The 22,334-nt window shown below is 44.0% G+C and overlaps 1 protein-coding gene across 20 annotated transcripts in view; it reads left to right on the top strand.

Moving 5' to 3' along the window:
- FBRSL1 (fibrosin like 1) overlaps positions 1-22,334 on the top strand; it is a 503,666-nt gene that overhangs the window by 130,849 nt on the left and 350,483 nt on the right. For 19 of the 20 annotated variants that reach the window (XM_066199921.1, XM_066199919.1, XM_066199914.1 and 16 more), the window contains exon 2: positions 4,892-5,092. In XM_066199921.1, coding sequence (XP_066056018.1) covers positions 4,892-5,092 — 201 coding nt within the window. The remainder of the gene's footprint in view (positions 1-4,891; positions 5,093-22,334) is intronic. The other variant, XM_066199928.1, reaches the window with a different exon arrangement.

The following is a 22,334-nucleotide window of genomic DNA, read 5'->3' as shown; positions in this document are numbered from 1 at the left end:
GAACATTGTCAGCAATTGTTTCTGTGGTGCTGTTCTGTAAACTGAGTATCAGGTCAACAGGAATATTTAAAAATTAACCTATTAAAAATGAATCTGTTTCAGGTCCTTTCTGAGCCAGGATCTCTCCCTGAACTATTAAACACGTTTGACAACCCTGCTGCTAATTGCATGATAAAGTTGATCTGAGGATAGATGGTGCTCAGATCCTCAGGGGCTTTTCCATTGCAATTTTTTGAGAGAGGCTGGAGGCAGAAACATGGACAAGCAGGGTCAGTTTCAGAGGCAGCAGTGGTTTTTATTTCCTTTGTGTGAATCCTTCTCCTATTTGATGTTCAGTAGGATATTTCACATTGCCCAACTTAAGGAATAAGTGCTGCAGTGAAGAGCTGTGGAGAGAGAAGCTGGAGGCTGTTTCCCTTCTGGGAAATCAGCCCGTGTAATCTGAAGCTGGCAGAGGCAGTGGCAGGAATGGAGTGTAACCAGTTCTTGGCTGAGCCTGGCAGTGTCCGATGGGCCCTGGGGATGGGGGCTTGTAATGGACTTGATTTTGCACCAGGGCTGCATTTCCAACTGGTGCTCGAGGGCTAAGGATAGTTACTTTGTTATCTGTAGGTGTTATTTTTACCCTCTGCATCCCAGCAGCGTACTCGAGGGTTTTCATCTAGCTGTGTGTGGATTTTGGACGTTTTCTTCAGGTTCTTTAAGTGTTCCCTGTGTATGAAAGGTATTTACAACCACAGCTTTCCCCTGTATGCTTTCTGAGATCTCAGAGCTGGGTAAATTCAGAGGATTAAGGCTGAGTTTGAGCTGGGCTGAGCAAACAGGCAGTGATAACTCCAGCCAGCGGATGGCTGTGGGATGTGAGCTTGTGCCAGGCTCCTCCAGGGCTGATCATTATTTCCTGATCAAACAGAAAACGTGGAGTCCATTGTGCAGAAGTCTCTTGCTGTGGCATTTTACGGGTAAGAACAGTCTCATTCCAGGGCTGTGCACCCACATTATTCCCAGCTTTACTTTTAAACTGAGCAGTATGTACCTTGAATAGCTTTGGAGATTGCAGCTGTGCCTTGGTGAGAGAAGAAAAATGGCTTTTCAGGAAGGAGTGTTCCAAGTGATTTAAGGGTTCATGCCAGATCTGCTGCAGGCAGAGGTGCAGTTGCATAACTAGCTTGGGCTGAATAGTGATGGAAGAAAAATCACAAAGGTTTTTACTTTGGACTCCCCAAATCTGTTGCAGAGCCTGGTTTACATGCTTGGGTTGCCAGCCTTTGCCAGGGTCTCTGTCAGTGAATCTTCCCAGCTGCTGGTGTGTGAGGTATTCCAGGGAGAGCTGGAGGAGGTGCCACAATCCCATTTTCAGATGGAGTGTTCTTTGGTGTCCGTACATCCAAATAAACAAATAGGGAGATAGGATCTGTGTGTTTCATGGAGTAACTGCCAGGAAAGAGGCTCTGAAGAAAGGCCTAATTCTTCCTTATCTGTAACCACGCAGCCAATTAGAACCATCTGCACTCCATCTGCAGCCCAGACAGACAAGGGCCTGCAGATGGAGAGGCTGTGGCCTGCCCTGGAAGGTGTCAGAGAAATTCTGAAGTGAGGACAGGTAGGAGACAGTCCTGGAAGCAATGAGTAGTAAGGAACAAAACAGTTTTCTATATTCTGGAGCAAGATTTAGCAGTTTCGTTTCTGGAACCGAGAAGAGAGGATGGGCCTGGATCCACCAGGCTTCCCTGGAGGAGGGGGTTTGTTGGACCTGTGTCAGCAAAGATGGTCAGGTCTGCAGACTCCTGGGTTGGGAAACCACAAGGATGATGTGAAGACATGTTGACTTTCACTGTGTGAATCTCCAGGTTTTATCTGATGTACAGAGGGTGAAAATAATCTGCTGCTCTGGTCTTGCCTGGGGGGAAGGCTCCAGTGGGGCAGTTTGTCAGGAGGCCGGGCTCACCTGCGGGCTGGGATTTCTGGATTGAAGTCGGTCAAGGTGCATCAATAAACGTCCACTCTCGTGATGTACTGTTGATTCCGGATGTGCTTAAATTTTCCAGCAATTGCCTGTGCACAAGCACAGATGCACATCCAAAAATAGTAAGCTCTTGTGCTAAGTGAGGTCCCCAACTTGGAGGTCATAAACTTTAGTAAAAGAGCAATCACTGGGAGGCTCTTTTAGTAGAGCAGATAGAAAGGAAACAAAGGAGCAAGAACAGAAACCCCATTAGCCCCCTCCTGCTCTGTGCCTGAGGCTGCAGAGGTCTGCATTTAGCAGCCTGGAGAACACCCTGCTGTCACCCTCTGTCAGCAGGGACATGCTGAGTTCAATGTCCTGCCTTCCCAGGAAAACGTCCTGTGAGCTGTGTCCTCTGCTGAAGCAAGGGAGAAAAAGGGACTCTGGGGTAGGTTTTCTTGTCACACAAACGTGGCTTTGTCCCTGTGGCTGCCCCAGGTCTCCCTCCACTGTGGCCCTGCTGGAGGCAGGAGCAGCCTCAGCTTTGGGGCTTAATTCACGGCTGTTTGGAAAGTGCTTGAGATTCTTGGATGGCACTACAAGTGAATGAATTATTTCTTTGGCTTTGATCCAGGTATAACTGTATTTCATGAATTAATTTTGCTAGTAGCTCAGCCATGAGGCAAGCCTTAAATCTGCAGACAAAATAAGGATGAAAAGCTGCATTTCGAAGTGGGGAATTTTGTAGGATTCAAAAAATAAAAGTTCTGTGGTGAAAGGAATAGTCATCTGAAAACCTGCAGTGAATGTGCTGTGGCTACCAAGGGAAGACTTTCCCTAACGCATTAACAGAGGCCCAGCCGTCATGTGAAACCAGACAGAGTTTAAACCAAAATGGTAATTTACTGGCTTCGAAGGCATCCTTAGAAGTGAATATTGCCCCTCAAGCCAGGACTGCATGATTTGCTGGTGCTCTCAGGTGGTGGCATCCCCCTGCCCCAACCTCCTTTCTCCCCCATCAGGGGTCCATGTCACCTCGTGCAGCATCTTCCTTGCACCTGCTGTCACATCACAAGCTGCATCTGGCTTTGTGAAGAAGTGCACGTTTGTGGTGATTCCTATTTCTAATGTTTTGCTGAATGTCAGTTAGCAGATACCATTTCCACGTGACATGGTTTTGATTAGTTACTGAAGATTAGCATTTTGATTTTTATCTCAGTAGCTTCCCAGTAAACAGCATAATATGACCTTCTTCAACTGGCATCTTGAACTGCTGCTTTAAGGTGTTGTGTTTAACCTAAAAACCAAACTGAGCAGCTAGGCACTGGCTTGTATTCCTTTATCATTCATAGAGAATTATGCCAGACACGTATTTTCCTTGCTCTTCCCCTAGTAATGGACTTGGCAAGCTGAGCTATGCTCTGGTGTGTTCTGTGCCTCCAAGACAGTGCTGGTTATTTTAATTTTGGTGGAATAGTTGGATATTTGGGGTTTTTACAACTAGATATATCTGTGTGTGTGCTCCAAGAGGAGCCTCCAGCCCCACAGGACTCCTGTGCCAGGTGTACAGAGGTTGGTGCTGGCTGATTGTCTGGGAGCCTGGGCTGGAGTAGGAAACAGCTGTATTTTATTGCCTTGGTTCTAATTTCAATGTGTCTGTGACCCTAAAGTGCCAGTGCATCATCTCACTTCCCAGGGAAGGGTAACTTTAAACAAGTGAGTGATTTGGAGTGGCATCAGCATGTTGCACACTGAGGCAGTCAATTCACTAATTAAAGGAGAGGGGGAGGAAGTAATCTGGAGCAATCAGCAGGGCATTTCATTCCAGTTCCTAATTTTCTTTTTTTGTTGGGCTTCAGTTTTTGAGAGACTAGAGAGCTAATGATTTTCATGAGCTCTTTTGCAGTTTTGAAGGTGTGTGCATTGATGTGAGCAGTTGTATTGTGATCTCCATTCATGTAAGATACAAATACCTGTCATGTAATTGCTTGAGTCAAAAGCGAGGCATTTAGAAAAATATCTGTGGCTGAATTTTGGCATAGTAAGCAGTTCTTTTAGGGTATTTCCTAATCTATTTACCTCACATAAAAAAATAATTGCAGTTGATATCCTGCAAAACATTCCCATGAGAATTCAGTTTTTATCCTTGATCACTTAATAAAAGACACAAGGTAAAAATGTGTCTAGCTGCAGTGACCCAATGTCAGTGATTTGGCATATTATTTCAACTCCTTTTCCACATGATGTGTGTAGAGAGTTTGGTGCATTGGCACTGGGAGTTCAGCTTCCAATCCTCCGAGATGCCAGGGATAGCAGGAGTAATTCCCTTCTCTGATCTCACCTCCAATGTTAATCATTATGACATGACATACCTGCTTTTAAACTGTGCTTGGATTGTGTGTTACAGCCTGGTTCAGGGCAGACACTTAACACTTAGAAGTGTTCACCCTCTGTTGTGTGTTTGGATCCCATTGATCTCTCTGGCTCGGGGAATTCGTGGTAGGGCTTTAGAAGTGCCTTTCTCCATATGAATGCTGCTGTGAATCAGAGACTGTCAGCCCCAAGGGGGGTCTGATACGTTTCGTTCTCAGATCAGAAGCAAAATAAAAGCCACCTTTGTTTCAGTTGAACTGTTTAAGGCTTCCCTTCAGGATGCTGATTTGCTCATGTGCCCTTACGTATGGTTTCTGAATTCATCCGGAGTGAGCTCATTTTCATACCCAGTCCCAGCATCGCTGAAATTAATCAAACACAGAGCCTGGAGAATATTCATCCTAATCTAATCTAAAATTACTGTTTGCCTTGTGCATGCCTAATTATTCATCTTAGTCATCTCTGGAAGATACATACGATCTTGTTTATGTTTTTGTTCAATATATATACAGCTTAATGCTTAAAGGTAGCCGCAAAGAACTCACCATTCTCTTTTTTTAATCTCCTTTACAGAAGGACATGTCACTAAAGCCTCAGGAGCGGAAGGAGAAATGGGAGAGGCATCCAGGCAAGAAACCTAGAGAATCTGAAAACTGTGTATCTGCTGAGCCAAGTGAAAATGGCCATAACAACGATGCGGGGAGCTCGGAGAGAGAGGCAGAAAGAGGCAAGGAACGGATGAAGAAGAAACTCCCCTTGAAGCTGTCCAAACAGGTAGGGAAACACTTCTCACCTGAAGCGACTGCCATGGCGTTGGCCGCTGTGAAATGTTGTCCTTGCTGGTGGGTGAGGTTGTCCATGTAAACGGCTTCTCTGGTAACCTGTGCCGGTGAAAACAAAGCCTCTTAGAAGACTTGTGGCCAAGGGCACAGATCCTGTGCTGAGGGCAGGTTCCATAAGCTGAAGTGGGAGCCAGGTGTACTGAGGAATGTAGGAAGGGAAGGAGCAGACCTCCCTCGTGTTCTGCAGCTTTGAGACGGTGCGGTGGTTCATGTGGTAGATTTGTGGCCCTTATGGCCTTGAACACAAGTAGGAATCATCCATCAGATCATAACCTCCTTTGGAGGATTTGTGCTGGGCAGTGTGCACCTGGAAGTTGCAAACTTCTGTGTCCATCTTGTGACTCGAGTTTCACTTACCCCCCAAAACAGTACTGAGGACGAGAGACTATTCAAATATTTTAGAAGTGGAAAGTCATTTTGCAGGAAGTTGTGCTCTGGGCAGTCTTTCCTGTGTACCCTTGTAGAATGTGGTAGAGCATTAATGAATGAAGAGTTGTCATGCTGGAGGGAATTATTCCAGAGACTCCATCTGAGCCACAGTGTGTACGGAGTGGCAGGTGACAAACAAAAGGCGCTGTGGCTGGCAGGCTCTTTATCACTTAACTGCTGCTCAGCAGGGAGATTTGTTAGTGACTCAGTGTGCATTCATGGGTTGGCAATCCCCGTGGCACAGCAGCATCTCTCTGTGGACTCTTTCCCAGTTGTCCATAACAGGGTGCCAAGTGGCGGCCAGTGGGAACACCGGTGTACTTGACCTTCCGGCATTTGTTTGGAGTTAAGAAACACGCTAAGATGAAAAAGTGGTTTTTATTCTCCATTTCTCCTGTAGAAAAAGAGCTGTTTGACTCAAGCCACCTTCTGTTCCGTGAAACTAATCCTGTGTGTGTGCCAGACAGCCAAAGACTGAATTGTCCAGTTACTGGAAATGTTTTTTTCAGACTTGCAATACTTTAACATTTAAAAAGATGGTGAAGGTTATGTCATGTAACCCTCTGCTATAACTTCTCCACCACATACTCTCTTGTGTTTCAGCATAGGGATTTAGAAGGACTCATCACATTTTAAGTTAGAAATTCTCATGGTCTGGTGAAAGTTGTTTCTTCAGTTCTAAAATTACGCTGCAGGAAATGCAGTGCATCGCAGGGATTTGCATAGTTGTGGATGTGTGAGACAGTGGGGAGGTTCCCTCTTCCTGCAGGAGGAGAAGGTTGTTAACGGTGCTGTCTTCTACATGAGGTTTAAAATTCAGTTTCACGTAGTTGTGTCCACTAGGGATTTCATGGCACTTCCATAGAAGCCTCTGGGACAGGAGATTTTGTTGCACTGGCAGAATCTGATTTCTCTCGTACTTTGCTGCCTTAGTTTACCAAACATTTAGTTTACTGGTATTTCAGCTTTGAAAAATGAGGATGTTTTTACTTATTTCTTCTGAGCAGTATTTCGCTGCCATCAGTGATTAAATAGGGGATTTGCTGCCACATTAATAAAAACCTGAATTCAACTTCCATTGTTTATTTTTTTCTTTTTTTTTTTTTTACCTATAAGGATAAGTAACTAACTCTGAAAAGAGTGAGGAGCTTGCACGAAGAGTATAAAAGAAAACCTGTGATGAGTGACTCATTAATACGTGGTGCCTCTTTAAATATGTCACACTTAGAATTCTTCTCGTTGGAAAGGGAGGTTTTTAAAATACCTCCTTTTATCCTAGCTAGTTGTGAAAACCAGACAAGTTTGGAGGTCTGTAAGGTTGATGAAAGTAACAGCAAAATCTAAGCTATGTAGACTAGGCTATTCTTAGTTCAAACTCATTATGCAAATGATATAGACAAGTTCAATAATTTTTACTTCTTTTTAGGAACCACAAAGTTCACACCTAGAATTTTGGCATTTCCTGCCAAGCTGTCTAGACAAATTGGCTGTGATATTAAGTTTCCTGGAATTTGGGGGATGATTTTTGCATCTCAGGGTTATTAAACATAGGTTTATACTTAATTTGGATAGCTTACTGTAATTAATGCTAATTATATTGAGATGTTGCTTAGAAATTACTGTTCAATTGGAAGCTTTCCTTCTACTCTCGTCCCTTCTCTTCACAATGCTGCTGAATTGTCATCTTTTCTATGCAGCCTCCTCTAATAAATCAAATTGGGCATTATAATTATGGCATTCTGCTAATCCTTGTAGAGAGGTGTAAAGTGGTAAGCTGATTTCAGTGCCAGGTTGTCTGCTTTGTTTAGAAAATTAGATTTATACTTCACTCCATTTGACAAAGCTTCCAGATTGCTATTGCTCCTGAATATTTGGCTGTTCTGTACCTCAGGCTATGGGGAGAGGGCTGCAAGAACCAATCTGTCCTTTCCAGCCTATTACTCCCAACTGTGTATAAAAACCATTCAAACACATTTATCTCTTGCTGTAACTAAGCAGAGGTAGAAGAAGGCATTTCAGATAGTCTAGGTCCTGTTGTCCAAGATCTGGCAGAGTTTGGGGCTGCTCTCAACACATGTACACAGGGAAAGGTGCTGACTTGGAACTGCTGTTGTAGTGTGGGGAATCAACGAAAGCTCTTGCAGTCATCAGGTTCAGGTATGTGGAGGAGGGAGAAAGTGTTCAAAGCCGTGGTGTGTTTTGGTGTAGCCAGAGTGGCCTGCAGTAAATCCAGCCCCTCTGAAAGGCTTGTCTCCAACACAGGAGCATTCCTTGCAAGTTGAGCCATTGCGTTTTGAAAAGGCCGTGTCCAAAGCTAACCCAGGGGTTGGGGGAAAGGAATCCGCACCACCCTGCAGACAGTGCTGGTGGGGGATGGCAGCCCATCGCCTCTTTAAAGGATTTAAAGGGTCAGGTGTATAATTTGATTAGATTAAGTAAGAGGTACATCTAAGATGAAACCTCTTAGTTATAGTGCTCCCTTATGCGTCGTATGTCGTTCTCGTAGTTTTTGGAGAGTCACTCTTTGAACTTTGAGTCAGTTTTTGATTAACCTTAGCTGAGCTGTTGTTCTCTTCTCTGGTTTCATTTTTGGAGTTGCTTATTCCTCTGAATGTCTGAGCACCATGGATGTAGGTTGGGGTTTTGGGTTTTTTTTCCTTATTTTTCCGGGCTTTAGGAGCCATTGGCCTTTTTGTACAGTGACCATCACCTGAAAAGAGTTGGGGCTAATAGGAAAGAGTTGCTGGTGTTTCCAGTTAGCTTAACCTCAAGCTCTCTGTTCAGTCAGCTTGGGAGCATCACGGTGTGTTGAATATATTTAGATGTTAAATGCGGCTGTAATAACACAGTGTTCTGCAAATAGTCATTTGTCACGAAGATTAGTGTCTTACACCTCCTCCTTCCTTTTCTCACCCACTGTTTAAATCACCCGAGATGAGGGAGAGTCTCGGAGAAGCTGAGGAGAACAGGGTGGTGCAGCACGTATTTAGTGCTCATAAATAGCCTGCTGGGTTTGGAGCCGGGGAGGAGAGGGCAGGGGAGTTAACACGGTCGTGTCGCTCCGGAGGCGTGACATCTCTGTGCCTTCGGCAGAGCTTCCCGGAGGGAGGGAAAGCACAGCTAATTCCCGAGCCTCATTCACTCCCCAGCCTTCCCCAAACTGCTGAGCGCTGCCGGTGCTTAATGTATCGTGTTGCCGAGCCTCTTGCCGGACTGGAACGGCTAAATTGCATTCACAAGTTTGATTACCTATTCATGTGGTTCCTCTGTGATGCTCATCATCTCGTTATCCAACATTCATTAATGGATGTAAGGCCCTCCCTGCCCCCCAGGAGGGCCGTGCTCTGGGTTACTGCTGAGCTGAGCTAAAGGTGATACACTAAGTCATTTTTTCCATCCAGGATGCACGTTGTTTCTTCTGATGCCTAGGTGAAAATTGATAGCTCCTTTTCAAACCTTTTACGTACCCTTGGCCCCAGTTGTGTGTGGTGGTGGTACTGAAAGGCTGTGGGGCCTTTCCCAAGACAGAAACTCGTCTGCATAATGAAATCTTGTGGAAAATTTCCTTTGGCATCATATTGCTCGTGCTGACGGTTGGGCAATAGGACCGTGTAGCTGCTTGAGTTTGACTTGTGTTTTTCAGATAATGATAAATAGTATTTATCGTGCTTGGATTTGAAGCCACTGGTGGGCTGGAGGCAGTGTGTGCTTAGGAGTGCACTGCTCAGAGACTGAAATGTCCCTTTCTTTGCTGAGGTTCAGCAGGAGAGTGAGTCTGAGAAATAACCTTTGGAGTCTTTGTTTTTTTTGCCAGAGGACACAGATATGCCTGTTCTTCCGTGTCTTAATAATGCAGCATTTGGAAGCTGAATTGTGTCTGAGAGGGTCTAGGTATAGCAGTAACTTATTCTGTTACCTTCAGTATCTTAAGCTACTAAAACCCAATGAATTCTAGGCAGTCAGCTTACAGGGGAAAAAAAAAAGAAAAGGAAGAAAGGTTGCCTTTAATGTGGGTTTTGGGGATTGGTTTGGTTTAGTGTGTGCTGCTTTGGTGTTTGCATTTCACTGCTTTTGAACGCTGAAATTATACAAACTAGTTTCTTTTTGTTTCTAATTGATGTTACCCTTTCTGTTAGCAGATATTGTTATTTAAGCGTTCTTTGAAACTAAACAACAAAGCAAGAGGGAAAAAAGTCCGTTTTCTTTTAATCAGCAAAACGTTGCTTAAAAGCAGGATCCATTTCTACCTTTGTAAGTACAAGAGCGTGCAATTTGAACATGAAAGCTCTTGCACCGATTTATTTTATTTTTTTTTTTTTTTAAGTAGGCATTTGTGCTGGCTAGGAGAGCAGGGCTGATAAGGTATTACCTGTGGGAAGCCTCTGTGCCAGACTTTGGTCTGGCAGGGAAAAAGGGAAGGGAAGGGAAAGCCAGGGTTTGGCTTCCCCCAGAGCTTTGGTTCCATGCAGAGAGGACGCGCCTGGCACTGGAGGTCACCGGGCTCGCTGCGTTGTGCTGCTGGGCTCCAGCACAGCCTTCCCAAACAGCGGCTCCCTCCTGAATTTAGGAACAGCCTGGCTGGCTCCAAAGCTCCCGCTGAGGGTGCAGAGCAGGGTCCTGGCCCCGGGGATTTGGGAGGAGGAGGAGGAAGCCCTTGTTCCGGCTGAGCCTGCAGCCACAGATGGCCCTGCCCCGCTCGCTCTCGCTAATCTGCGGCTGCAGAGGCTGCACAGCTGCCCGGGAAGCCACCGGGGAGCAGCGGTGCACAGGGCTGAAATGGGCAACACAGCATCCAGGCATTAGCTTTGCTAATCCAGGGCCTAAAATCAGCCTCCTTTCAATCAATAGCAATCTGTTTGCGCTGTCAGGAACTAATTTAAAAATCTGCTTTAAGTCCCGGTTAGGCACTTGGTATTCTGTTTTTTGGATCAGAGTAGAGGGAGGCAGTGGGCATAGCGCAGCAGTGGCAGGAGGAGGAAAAATCCTTTGTAAATAAAAAGTGGATGTTTATTTCCCAAATGAAACCCTGCTATTACAAAGAAGTGATGTTGGTTTTGCTAAATTTATCCAAGAATTCATCGAGATTCTTGAAATGGCTGCAGAGCCCTCTCTGCAGCAGAGGGAGAACTTAGCAGTGTGTGTAGTTTGTTTAAAATGCTGTACCAACATTAGACCATTAAAGTCTGCATTATAGCTGTGGCACAGGTAACTTCATCATGGGATTGCAGCCACCTTTGGAGAGCTACAGCACAGCTTCCATAACAGATTTCTGTAACACACTGCTTCAGGAGTAGTGCAAAACAGTGCCATAAACCCTCTGGGAACTGTGACAGGAGGCGGCCTTTGCTTAGGCCAGAAAAAATGTATTTCAAAACCCTCGGCAGTTCTGGTAGGGAAACATAAATTGAAGAGCTCATGCTTATTAGAATTGGAGGTGTCCAACTGTTTTTAGAGTAGTGCTGAAGAATGAAACAGAAGCATATGCTGGATTTCACTACACTGCAAATATTATTTTCTGAACAGTGATGTAAATCATGTTTTGGCTGCTGGAAGTGAGATATGTAAGAGAATGTGGCTTTGTCTTTTTCACTGAATTGTGAAACGCTTGCTTGTCTGGACCAGTGGCTTCCCCTTTTGTAGCTGACCCTCCCTTGGCAGTATTGCTGCTCCATGTGCCCCACTTGTCCCTGCTTTCATAGAGCTCTCCTGATTGTTTCAGAGAGTCTCAGCTGCCTCTGAGTGCAGTTCCTCGGTGTGCCTGTGCTGGGGTGGGCAGGGCTGGCTCACCTGGACAGCATTTTACTGCCATGGGCTGTTGTTGAGTGGGGATTTGTTCCTGGGTGTCAGAGCAGGCACCTGATGTTCCTGGTTGTTTCGAAGCTAAGACAGGTCAGAAAATTCAGGTGGTAGGAAGATAGTTAAGCCATGCTGGTGCAGTGTTAGGAAGTGATGCTTTCTGCCTGTGGAGAATCAAACCAGTTATAAGCTCCATGTTTTAAAACTCTTGCTGGTCACCTTTAACTTTTGTGCTTGCATTTAGATGACTGATAAGAACTTTAGGTGACATTTGCTTAAATATAGCCTCAGAGAGGAGCAGAATAAAGGGAAACAAGGCGATCCTGTCTTCTCGATGACAGTTTGTAAGTAGCTGTGAATGAATCTCATTACAGCAGCTTCTTTTGAAAGGGAGGAATAAAAAGGAAATTTCATTGCTAACAACTTACGTGGCATTAGATGCTATAAAAAAGGTTGTTGGTGGTCATTGGTTACATTGTTATAAAAGAAGAGCTAAATGGTCTGTAATTTAGAGAAGGGGATTTAATTACCTTAAGTAATTTACAGGAAGCTATAACCACTTACATCTTTTTCTCTGTTGAATATAATTTGTTGCCACAATGCACTTATTCCTCCTTTTGCTTCCTCCTTCCTCTCACTTCGTTTTATTTGTATATTTCTTTCGGAGAAGGTACCAAGATAGGGCACTTCTGTTGCATCTTGTGATTTTAGCAAGTTGAAAAATGGGAGTAGTGTGGGCTATTTGAATGAACTCAGAGCCCTGGCTGGAGGTTTTTATTGTACGTCACTTCATAGCTGTGAGACAGGACATGCTCCGGGTGTCCTGTGAGATGTGTATTCCCAGGTTCAGTGTGGATGCTGCAGGAGGGGCTAGGACCCTGAAGAAGCCACAGTCTTTTTGGATGTTGCTTTTCGGATTTGGACAAGAAGCATCTAAAAGTTTACTTCATCTTGATTTAAGCACTAGCTGCCCGATATTTTTGCTAACTTCGCAGAAGAGGCTGGGATCTGTTACCTAATTGAAGCCTCTGTTCCTCTACTTGCACCACATGTCTGATATTGGGGATGATCACAGGTATTTTTATTGGTGTGAAATAAGAACAACTGATGCAGACAGCCAATATTCTTCTCCTAGCACACTTCATCAGTACGATGACTAAACCATCTGCGCCACTCCAGAATAAATCTGAGCTGATTTAAAACAAACAAAATGACATCCCAATGTCACATGTGGCTGAGGCAGGACGATAAATACCTTTTTCATGAGGTGCTGTTGCTTTCCTCATGCAGAACTTGTCCTTGCTGAGTGCTGGCCGTGGCTCTCAGCTTCTGCAGGAGGCTGCTGGGACACCCAGCCTGTGCCAGGAGCTGTAGCAGGATTGCTTTGGCAGCTGCCAGTCTTTGCCTGAAGTCATTCACTGGCACTGGTCCAGCTGACTTGGCTTTCCTTGTGGAAGCCTATCAAAGATGATGCTGTTTTCCACCTCTCAGTTGCTCTCGCCTCCCAAACTGCCGCCTGGGGCAGTGTTACCCACATCCCTCAGCCTCTTGCCGTGTGGATTCTTTAGGGAGATAATTTTCATACTTCTGCCTGATGGATGGTTTACACGAGCTGTTGAGAATATACACAGCTTGAGTGAGCGCATCTTTGCTTTGAAGGCATCTCTTAGGTAAAAATAAGCACTTGTATTTTTCCTTCAAGCGAGGTTATTAGTAGCTATGCAGGTGAATGCCATTGCACAGTTGGTTTGGCAGAATCATTCTATTTTCCCTAATGCTTTGTCTTAAAGAAATATAAAAATTAAATAAAGCCAGCAGGGGTTTGTGATAGATTTAAAGCTCTTCCAGACTTAGTGGTTGGGAGAATCCTGAGGTGTAGTTGGATATGTATCTTTTAACTCAAAAGGTGAAATATGTTATGTCTGTATGTAGGTTTTTCCGGCTATTAGCACTCTTTAAGTTGATTCTAAAAGTTTTCTGAAGTTGAGCCTTGAAATTAATTTATTTAAAAAAACCTAGTAAGGTTTCCTGTGTTAACTTTAGGAATTATACTTGTAAACTCTTGTTATTGTTATATACAGAAGTTGGGGCTTTCTTTTTCTTTCTGGTAGCTTTCTTTCAATTTTGCTTTTTCTGCAGTTGGAATTGTTGAGATTACAAAGTAAAGTATTCTTTGGGTAGCTGCTGGTTCAGCTTTCCCCAGTTCAGCTCTGGGGAAAGGAGCACAGGCTGGATACTTCATATGCACATCCATTGCCAGTTATAGTTGAAGATTAGTTATGAGTTTCACTTTGTCTCTCTGATGTTTTCTCTTACAGCTCTGCTTGACTCATTGAACTGAATAGTAAAAACAAGGGGAAAACTCTTTCCAGGGGAAATCTTATCCACTGGAATAATAATTGCTGAAAGAATCCAGGATGAGATAATGGATCAAGTAGGGGGTGCTGTCCAGGGCAGCTTGAATAACAGTGCCATGATGAACAGCCCTGTGGTTCTGTAACATTGCAGCCTCCTGGAAAGTGGTACTACATCTCATGAAGTTGTTTTTCTGTTGGTTCTCAAAACTTTCAAGTGGTCGTAGGGGCAATATTTTATAGTATAACATGACGTTTCTTGGCTGTAGTGTCAGTCAGAAATATCTCTTAGGAGTCAGAGCTTCAGTCCTTTTAGGACCGAAGCTGGAGGTAGCTCAGCTGGACGTTGTGGAGCACATCTGCAGCTTTAACATGAGAAAAATGAATGTTCCAGTTTCCAGTTACTTTTTAGCTCATATGGAGCAATTTCAGTGTATAAAGGTGTAAATGGGGATGACACAAAGAGAATATTATTGTGAGTGTTGCCCGAACTGAGGGCTTTGAACTTGTTCCACATTCGTACATGTGCTCCTTTTCTTCCTGGTTCAGACTGCAGAAAGCGACTGTATAAAAATAAACCAGTTATTCTTTCCTTACTGCATAAATTACCATAACAGCAGAACGAAGTTGAGGCCCTCAAAACCCAAACCCCATTCTGCAGAGCTGGATTTGGTGTTTTCCCACCATGTGTCCCTGCCCTCTGCCAGAGGGGCTGGCAGTGTGACCTGGAATGTTCCTGGGCCGTGGTGGTGTGATGGCTGCGAGCCACTGGAGATTTCTTCTCCATTTTCGTCTCTCACTTTCCTTGCGACTGCCTCATTTTGTTCATAAAGCAGCTTGTAATTGAGTGTTTGACAAAGAAGTGTTTACAAGCAGTGTTTCTTGTGTATAACTGCCTAGCTGAGGGGAATAACAATTTGGGTCTGAATTTCAGCCCTCCTTTGTCACTGTCGTATCATCGTCAGTGGCAGTGCTGTCTCTGCTTAAAGAGAAAGATGAATTAAAATTGTTTCAGGGCATGGCACCCGAGTGGCAATGTGTGGTCTTGGAAGAAGCTGCCAACTTTTCTTTGTGGCCTCTGCTTGCCCTTTGTCAATATCCCGATTTTGGAGCACCCCAGGGTGTGTGCTAATTAATTACCAGGTGTGGTGACTTAGGGGTTTTTGCATGTGGAATCTGCTGGTTTAGGGGGAATTCTATTCTGGCCATATGAAATGTGAAGGTTGGAGGTCTGCCAGATTTTGAACCTTCTCTAGCCATTGTATTGGTGAGATGCTGTCCAAATCTCTGTGTTTGGAGTTCAATCTTCGTGGGTTGAAACTGACAGTGCAGACCTGTGTAATCAAAATAAAAGCCACGTTTAGCTATCACAGAGGAAGAAAGGGGCTCTAGGATTAAGCTTTTTAGTTCAGGCAGCATGTGGGTGTTTCAACTGGCCGTGCTTAAAACCCATCTACAGGTTATGCCAACTGGGCAGGGTGTGAAGGGAACAGAAGCGATGAAGTTATGCATGAGTAAGGAACAGCTCAGGCTTTATTTGGACCCATTATAGGCCATTAGCAAAGGGTATTTCTTTTTTCTTTTTTTTTTTTTTTTTTTGAGGAGTGTGTCTTTTAAAGGAGCTGTTTGCAGGAATTAGCGTGTTTGTTCAGAAGGGATGGGAATAAGCAAAGACAATCCCTAGAAACACCCATAAGTAACTGGGGACACGTGGAGCTCCAGAGTCACTCCAGGTTGGGGGTGAATGGGATGGTTCCCGTTAAAGCCGGTGCCAGTTTGTGACTAAAACCCTCACACAGCATGAAAATAAATAAATCACAACATATGAAACTAAAGTCATGCAGTCAGGCATGAGTAAGAGTGGTACTCAGCATTGTGGCCGATGAGATTAACTCCTTTCCTGCTGCTTGATGCAAGCCTGAAGTGATTTCTGTAGCAAGTCTGCCAGTATTAAATCTGCTTTTCTGGGTAGAGCTGTTACTTACTGGTTGATGCTGGTGTGTTGAGCAAAACCAGAGCAACAGTCACAGCTTTACTGAGAAAACTAGGAGGGGGTTAATGTGATGACGGCCCTGCTCAGAGCATCTGTGACTTAGTGCTATTGTTTGTCAGAGTTATTTGACTGTAGCAATGTACTGAACTGTTCAATTCCTGTACAAAGATGACCACAGACTCTCACATCCAGAGTGCCTTTTATTTGTCCTCATGCAAACTACTGCAGGTGTTTTGCTGAGACATTTTCCCAATCCCCTTAGCCTTGTTCTGAATCATCCTGCTGCATTGAGTAGCTCAATAAATAAACAGTGTGGTTTTATATGCCTGTACAAATGCAGGTCTCTTACAGCTGGGTATTCCCTCCCTGTTTACCTGACTTGTCAAGAGCAGAGGGAGAAGAAAAATGTCTTTGTGACAGCTTTTTTTTTTTTCTTTATAGTGAAGCAAAGAAATAAGGGGATTATTTTTTTCCCCCAGACAGTCTACCCACAGCAGCAGCACCAGGGACCTCTAGTAAATTGATCAAGGAACATATTTGACCTTAGGGCTGCTTGTTAGAGAACATTGTTATAGGCACGTTGTAATAGCAAGATGTAATAAAGTCTGCATTGTCCCAGAGAAAAAAAAATATCAGGAGTGTATTTTGTGGTGGGTTTTTTTGTTGGTGTGGGTGGGGGTTTTGGGGGTTTTTTGTGTGTGTTATTTAGGAACTGCATTGTTGTCTGTTAACCTTGGGTCATCTCAAATAGGTATAAGCCTGAGGCAGAGCCGAAAGCAGATATGTTTTGGTAGTTTAGTAGGATTTTTACTGACCCAAGAAACAGGGAAATAATATTTTTCAGGAATTGGCTATCTTTATAGTGCTTTGTGTTTATCCAGCTATCATATAGCTTTGTAAAGATGATTTCAAAAACTCTTTTTTATTCTTGCAGCTTTTGAGTCCTAGCTGCTTGAATTGCATTTTTTTTTCTTGACTTTACTTCAGTTATACAATTATCACCAGTCTGGATCTCAGCATTTACTGACCTGCCACTGTGCTTTAAGAATAGGAATTTATTTCCAGTCCCACGATAACTGGTCATCACAAATAATTATTTTTTCTGTGAGAATGCTTCAGTGGCTTGAAACTTGGTGCTTGTGAAGTGTTCAGACAGGTATGTGTTCTTCCTATGAATAAAAAATACAGAAGAGGATAAACCGTGCTTTCTTCCCTGTGAGGGTGGTGAGGCCCCGGCTCAGACTGCCCGGAGAAGCTGCCCCATCCCTGGAAGTGTCCAAGTCCAGGTTGGATGGGGCTGAAATTGCCCCCATAAGGATTCAGTCAGTTGAGAGCCTAAATCCCAGTGACTTTTTGATGCAACGTGCTCCTCGTTCACTTCAGCATTTACACAAAAATCCCACGTACCAAGTTTACTCTGATTTCTAGTTTCGTATTCTGATCCCTTTCACTAGAATAAATGCCTTCTACTTTGATGGATCCAGGCACATAAAATGTACAAGCTGTTTTGAGATGTTTGTTGTGCTCCATTAATGAGACTCAAAATAGGATTTCTGATCATTCCAGAGGCTTCCTTCTGTGGCATCATGTGCTCGTTTCCCTGATGGTCATTATTTATTTATTTTGGCAGAATGTCTGTGACTTACATAGGCAATAACAGGGATTTCTACTGCTTCAGCTGTATTCTTTTGCAGGATGTAGGAGAGGAGAGGAGTTTTTGCAGCACTCAGCAGCCCGTGGCCCACATTGATCGGGTGTCTCCTGCCGTTCAGAGACCTGTGGAGATGTGCTGTAATGGCCTGAGGTGCATCTGCTAAACCTGCTAAAGAGCTGAAGGGCTTTTTCACTTGCTTCGTGCAGCAAAGGCTGTTAATACAACTACACAAATGGGAGCCCTCAGTTAATTCCTCCTTAAGTATTGACACACTTGTTGACTTGGAGCTTGTTCTGACAGAATTAGGAGTTAATCGGTAGAAGTCAATCTTTTCTTTCTACCTGTCCAAAAAATGAGCTGTTTCCAGTGCTGAACTATATGTTAAAATAAAATTTCAGCAAGTGATACATTATCAGATAGTGTCTTTCACCTAGTAGTCACTCTGGAAGGAATTAACTTGTACATGATATTTTTGTTTCTGTATTGAATACGAATGTTGATCTCTAGCATGATAGTACTTGGTATCTGAGCTGGGGGTTTTTTATACTTCCAGACACTGCAGACGTATAATTTTAAAACCCCTTCTCTTTGTTCTCCTCAAAAAATAACTCTCTCTGGGAGAGGAGGGGAGGCCATATTCTTGCCAGTAGTTCCAGTTGGTAGAGTCATTGAGTTTAAAGGATTTCTGCAACCAAGATGTGCTACTAGATTATTGAGCAAGAGGATTAATTGCTTAGCCATCTTTTGTGTGGCTGCTTATCTGTGACAGGGAGAAAATAATTTTTACTTCATTTTTTAAAATGTTTGCAATACACAAAAGAAAAATAGCGGGGAACATGATTATTATTTTATTGCCGTACAGGAAAACAAAACACTATTTTTTTAACCTAAAGAAGGAAGAGAGGAAGTCATTGCTGTAGGAATCTGGGTCTTGTAAGATTTAAGGGACCAGCCTTAGGTTGTGGAACCTCATCATCCATAGACTTGTCTGGATTTGGAAACAGAACTGGCACATCAGCTCAGAGCTGACTCAGAGCACAATGAGCTGGTTCAGATGGACGACATCAGAGAAGTGACTCCATCCAAGTCAGTACTTCTGCATCATGCCAGATGAATGTGCCAGGTCAGGTACCCAGGACAGATGCCAGCATCGGGTTTCAAGGGCTTGCTTAGAGGTGCTGAGCACCATTCAGTGATTTAATCCAGCAGGAACCTTGCAGAAAGCTCTGGCAATTGTCGAGGATGATCTAATGCTGGTATTAATCATCATCTCATGATTGAGAACTAGGTGTGAGTACTGAGGGTGTTTCCACAGTACAAACCCAGGCAAGGATCTTGATAGCAAACTTGCTGAGCCTGTTTTTAAGCCTAGCCATTTTCTTTTTCTTAATTATATACCATCTAAAAGTCTTCTAGGGTGAAGAGCTGGATAGAAGTACCGAATGTGTACTTTTGTGGTTTTCTGTCTTTGGTAACTGGCTTCTTGGGTAGCTTTAGGAAGGAATAGATCCAGTTAAGGAAGCTTGAAATAGGGCTTGGGTATCTACTGCTCTGAAATAGCCCCACTTAATTATGAGCTTAGAGTATGAAATGTACATAGTGCTGATTGCAGTGAGCTAAACAGGCTTGCCAAGAAAAGTAAATTTCTGCAATTCAGTGTTAATTCATTTCTTTTATTCCCAGAAGTGGCATTTATGTGTTGCCCTTAGCTCAGAGACCCAGACCTCCACCTCCCATGTGGTCTTTGGTCCTCCTGCAGTGAGTGCAGGAGCCCTTTGCTTTCCTCCCTAACCTCAGGTGGGAAGTGGCAAAAGGAGTTGTCAGGGTCTAACGGGGTGTGAGGGTGGCAGATCTGTGCTTCAGGGGGTTTGGCATCCAAAAGATTTTCCCTAACAGAAGATGGGAGGGAAATAGCAGCTGCTGGTGGGTTGTGTTGGCACCTCCGGTGTTGGTAGCTTACTCTGTTTGCTGAAACTAACTGGAAAATATTCCAAATGCTCAAAATTCTGCCTGCCCAGCAAAATTCATGGGGAGCGTGGCATTCCTAGGCATGGGAACGATTGCCTCATTTAGCAAGAAGTTCTGACTATTCAGTGGCATAGGCTTTAGCAGAGAGGAGGAGCAGGAATGCAGGCCCATGGGGATCCCAGCTTGTTAACCTCTCCTGCCTTGGGCTCTGCTCCCTCCTGTGTGCTACCTGGAAGGAAATTGCTGTGGGTGCATTCATCCATGTCACAACCCAACCTTTGCTTTGCTTTGTAGATGTTCCCTTGGAGCTGCTCATGTGGAAGTGGGACAGTTGGGCTTTGTGTGAATACGAATGCATGTGCATGTCTGTCAGGTTTACTCTTGCAGCTTAACCATAATTCATTACATAAAGCCTGTTTGTCACACATGACTTTAAATATCCACGGGCCAGTCTCGTGTACTAACTCCAGTGTCAGTTTTAAATACAGCGGGGAAGGGACTGCAGTCTACCTCGGTTCTAAGCACAGGGGGTGAATGTGGCCTGTGATGGGAATCTTGCTCCTGCCCCAGTGCTGTACCTGCCTTCATTGAAGCACCAGAGATTCAAGTGACTTGTCAAAGGTTGCAGAGCAAGGGAGCAACTCAACTGACATTTGATATCAGGAGCTTTCTGCTTCCCAGTCTGCTGCTGATTTACACTTTCATCCTTCAGTACACATAACGACTGCTTGAATTAAGCTGACACGTCTTCACTTCAGTGTAAAGTTATTTCAAGTTAGACCTTGCAAAAGGAATGTTGTTCCTTCTGCAAACACCGCGCAGGTTCAGCCCGTCCCCACCTGGTTCGTGTGCTAGTTCAGCAGCACTGACTAATAAATTACAATTATTGAGGTATCAATTCATCATGTCTGAGGCATGGTGTTGCCTGTTCCACTGCATTGACCGGAGCCGTTTGCTGGCTGCTAATGTACTGCGGTTTTACTCTGTCTTGTCCCATAATGATGGGATCCCTTGTACCAATTTGAATCCTATTAGATTGCAATTAATTTCTCTCTGCTGCAAACTGAGGCTGAGTCAAGTGCTGTTCAGTGCAGAGCTTACAACACGGATATATCACAAGGGTGAAGTGCTAAGAACCCAGCCTGAACAATTTTTTAATCTGTGCTTCGTGTTCCCCATCTTCCCTAATGGCACTAATTAGCAAAGCAAATTCCTTGCTTTGGGAGCACGAGTGTGAGGAAGTGAGGAGCAGAAGGATATAACTGGTTTGAGAATGAGAATCAGAAAGGGGGGCAATTGCACGAAGTTGTTCTTGTGGGGGAGGGATCTCTGCCTTCAGGTGCAAGAGGTTTTTCTTTCACTGCAGTGGGACATTCTGCTACAAGACTCGTTGAGCTGGCTTTGTTTCACAGCGAGTCATTTTATGCATGGGAAGTCCTGCTACAGGATCCGTGAGGAGCCTGTTCAGGCGTTGCTTTGATGTTCTTGGTGGGAGCGTGCTTGGGCAAGGTTAGTGCTGTGTTAGGATTGATGTTTCTCTGGCAGTGCTGGTGCAGGTGTAGCTGCATACTGGGGTGCATTGAAACTCTTCCCTGAGAGGGAAATCCTCAGGACCTCAGGAAATTTCTAAGGGGTCTTCCTTAGCTCTGATTCTGTAAACGTCCTGAGAATGCCGACACACAGTGCAGTCACCTGGAGAATAGCAAAAGTAAAGTTGCTCTATGGAGAAAAACTGAAGTAAAACCATCTTGAGACAAGAACCCCCATCTGTCCTTCTTGATTGTCAGTGCAGTGCTGGAGCTGTGCTTTCAGTGCTAAATAAATATGTAAATGTCAGCATGCAGTCATAAAACAGTTTTGTTTTATAGTTCAAGTTCAGATTTTTGGAGAAGGAACTTGCTTGCACCATCACAATGCGGTTTCTACTGGATAAATTGATCCTTGGACGCAAACTAGATTAATACGAGGAGGAGACGGATTTAGAATTCATCCTTCTCTGTGGTTTCCATAAACTGAGCAATACTTCTGGGCTCTTTGTTGCTCTAGCAATTTTCTCTCTGTTGGATGATGACCCTTTCAATAAGTGGTCATCCACATTGAATTTTTCTGACTCAGAGCTTAAAAAACAGGGCTTTTTATTGACTATAGAATTCCCATACTGTAGCTTGACCTCGCTGTCGGCTTTCTTTGGAGACTGTACAGAGATTTCAGCTAATGCCAAAAGAAGCCATTCACCTTTTAAGCTTTCTTTTCCCTGGCTCATAATCTACATCTGAGTGAACTATAAAGTATTGCTTATCTCCCATCTGCAAAGCTCCAGTAAGCTCTGGGCTAGGAGTGTGCTGTGACACGGCTCTGCAGCACCGGCAGCTGCCGCAGCCCCGGCAGAGGCGGCTTTTGGGGCAGGCGGTGTAGCTCCGACAAAGTGGGCATATTGCTTTAATTTTTCTTTACTTACAGAACCACTCACGTTGGAAAAGAGCTTTAGGGTCAAGTATTGCATGTAAGCTTTGTGAATTTACTGTCTTTTATTAAATTATGATTGCTGTCACATAACGCTGAGAGCCCGCTCGGCTCCCTTCAGGAAAGGGAGTGGGTTTCTACTCAGTGTAAATCCAAACAAGAAAAAGAAATGCTGTTTCATATTATTATTTGCAATTTGTATTTGGAATCACACGTTCTATTTGCTCCATATTTTTTGTTGGCCTTCACTGAGAGTTTACAGCTCTCCTGGGATATCAGCACAGAAAAGATACTTGGGGTGGGATAGGAAGGATAAGATGCAAAGAAATTAAGAAATCTTCTATTAAAGTATAATTGAAGTATTGTTTGTCAAGCTGAAATGGTTTTATCTTTAATTTTGAGGCAGGCACTCTGAATTTCATGTGCTGCTTTCCTCCTTAATTAAGTAATTTTGTTCTACTGCATATTTATACTGTGTCTTACTGTTGTAAGTAAGTGGCTACAATATTACCTCTAA

The sequence above is a fragment of the Chamaea fasciata genome, unplaced genomic scaffold (genome assembly GCF_029207755.1).
Source record: "Chamaea fasciata isolate MVZ Bird 193981 ecotype frontalis unplaced genomic scaffold, bChaFas1.0.hap1 SCAF_18, whole genome shotgun sequence".
Taxonomy (NCBI): domain Eukaryota; kingdom Metazoa; phylum Chordata; class Aves; order Passeriformes; family Sylviidae; genus Chamaea; species Chamaea fasciata.
This window is presented reverse-complemented; position numbering and strand designations above follow the sequence as displayed.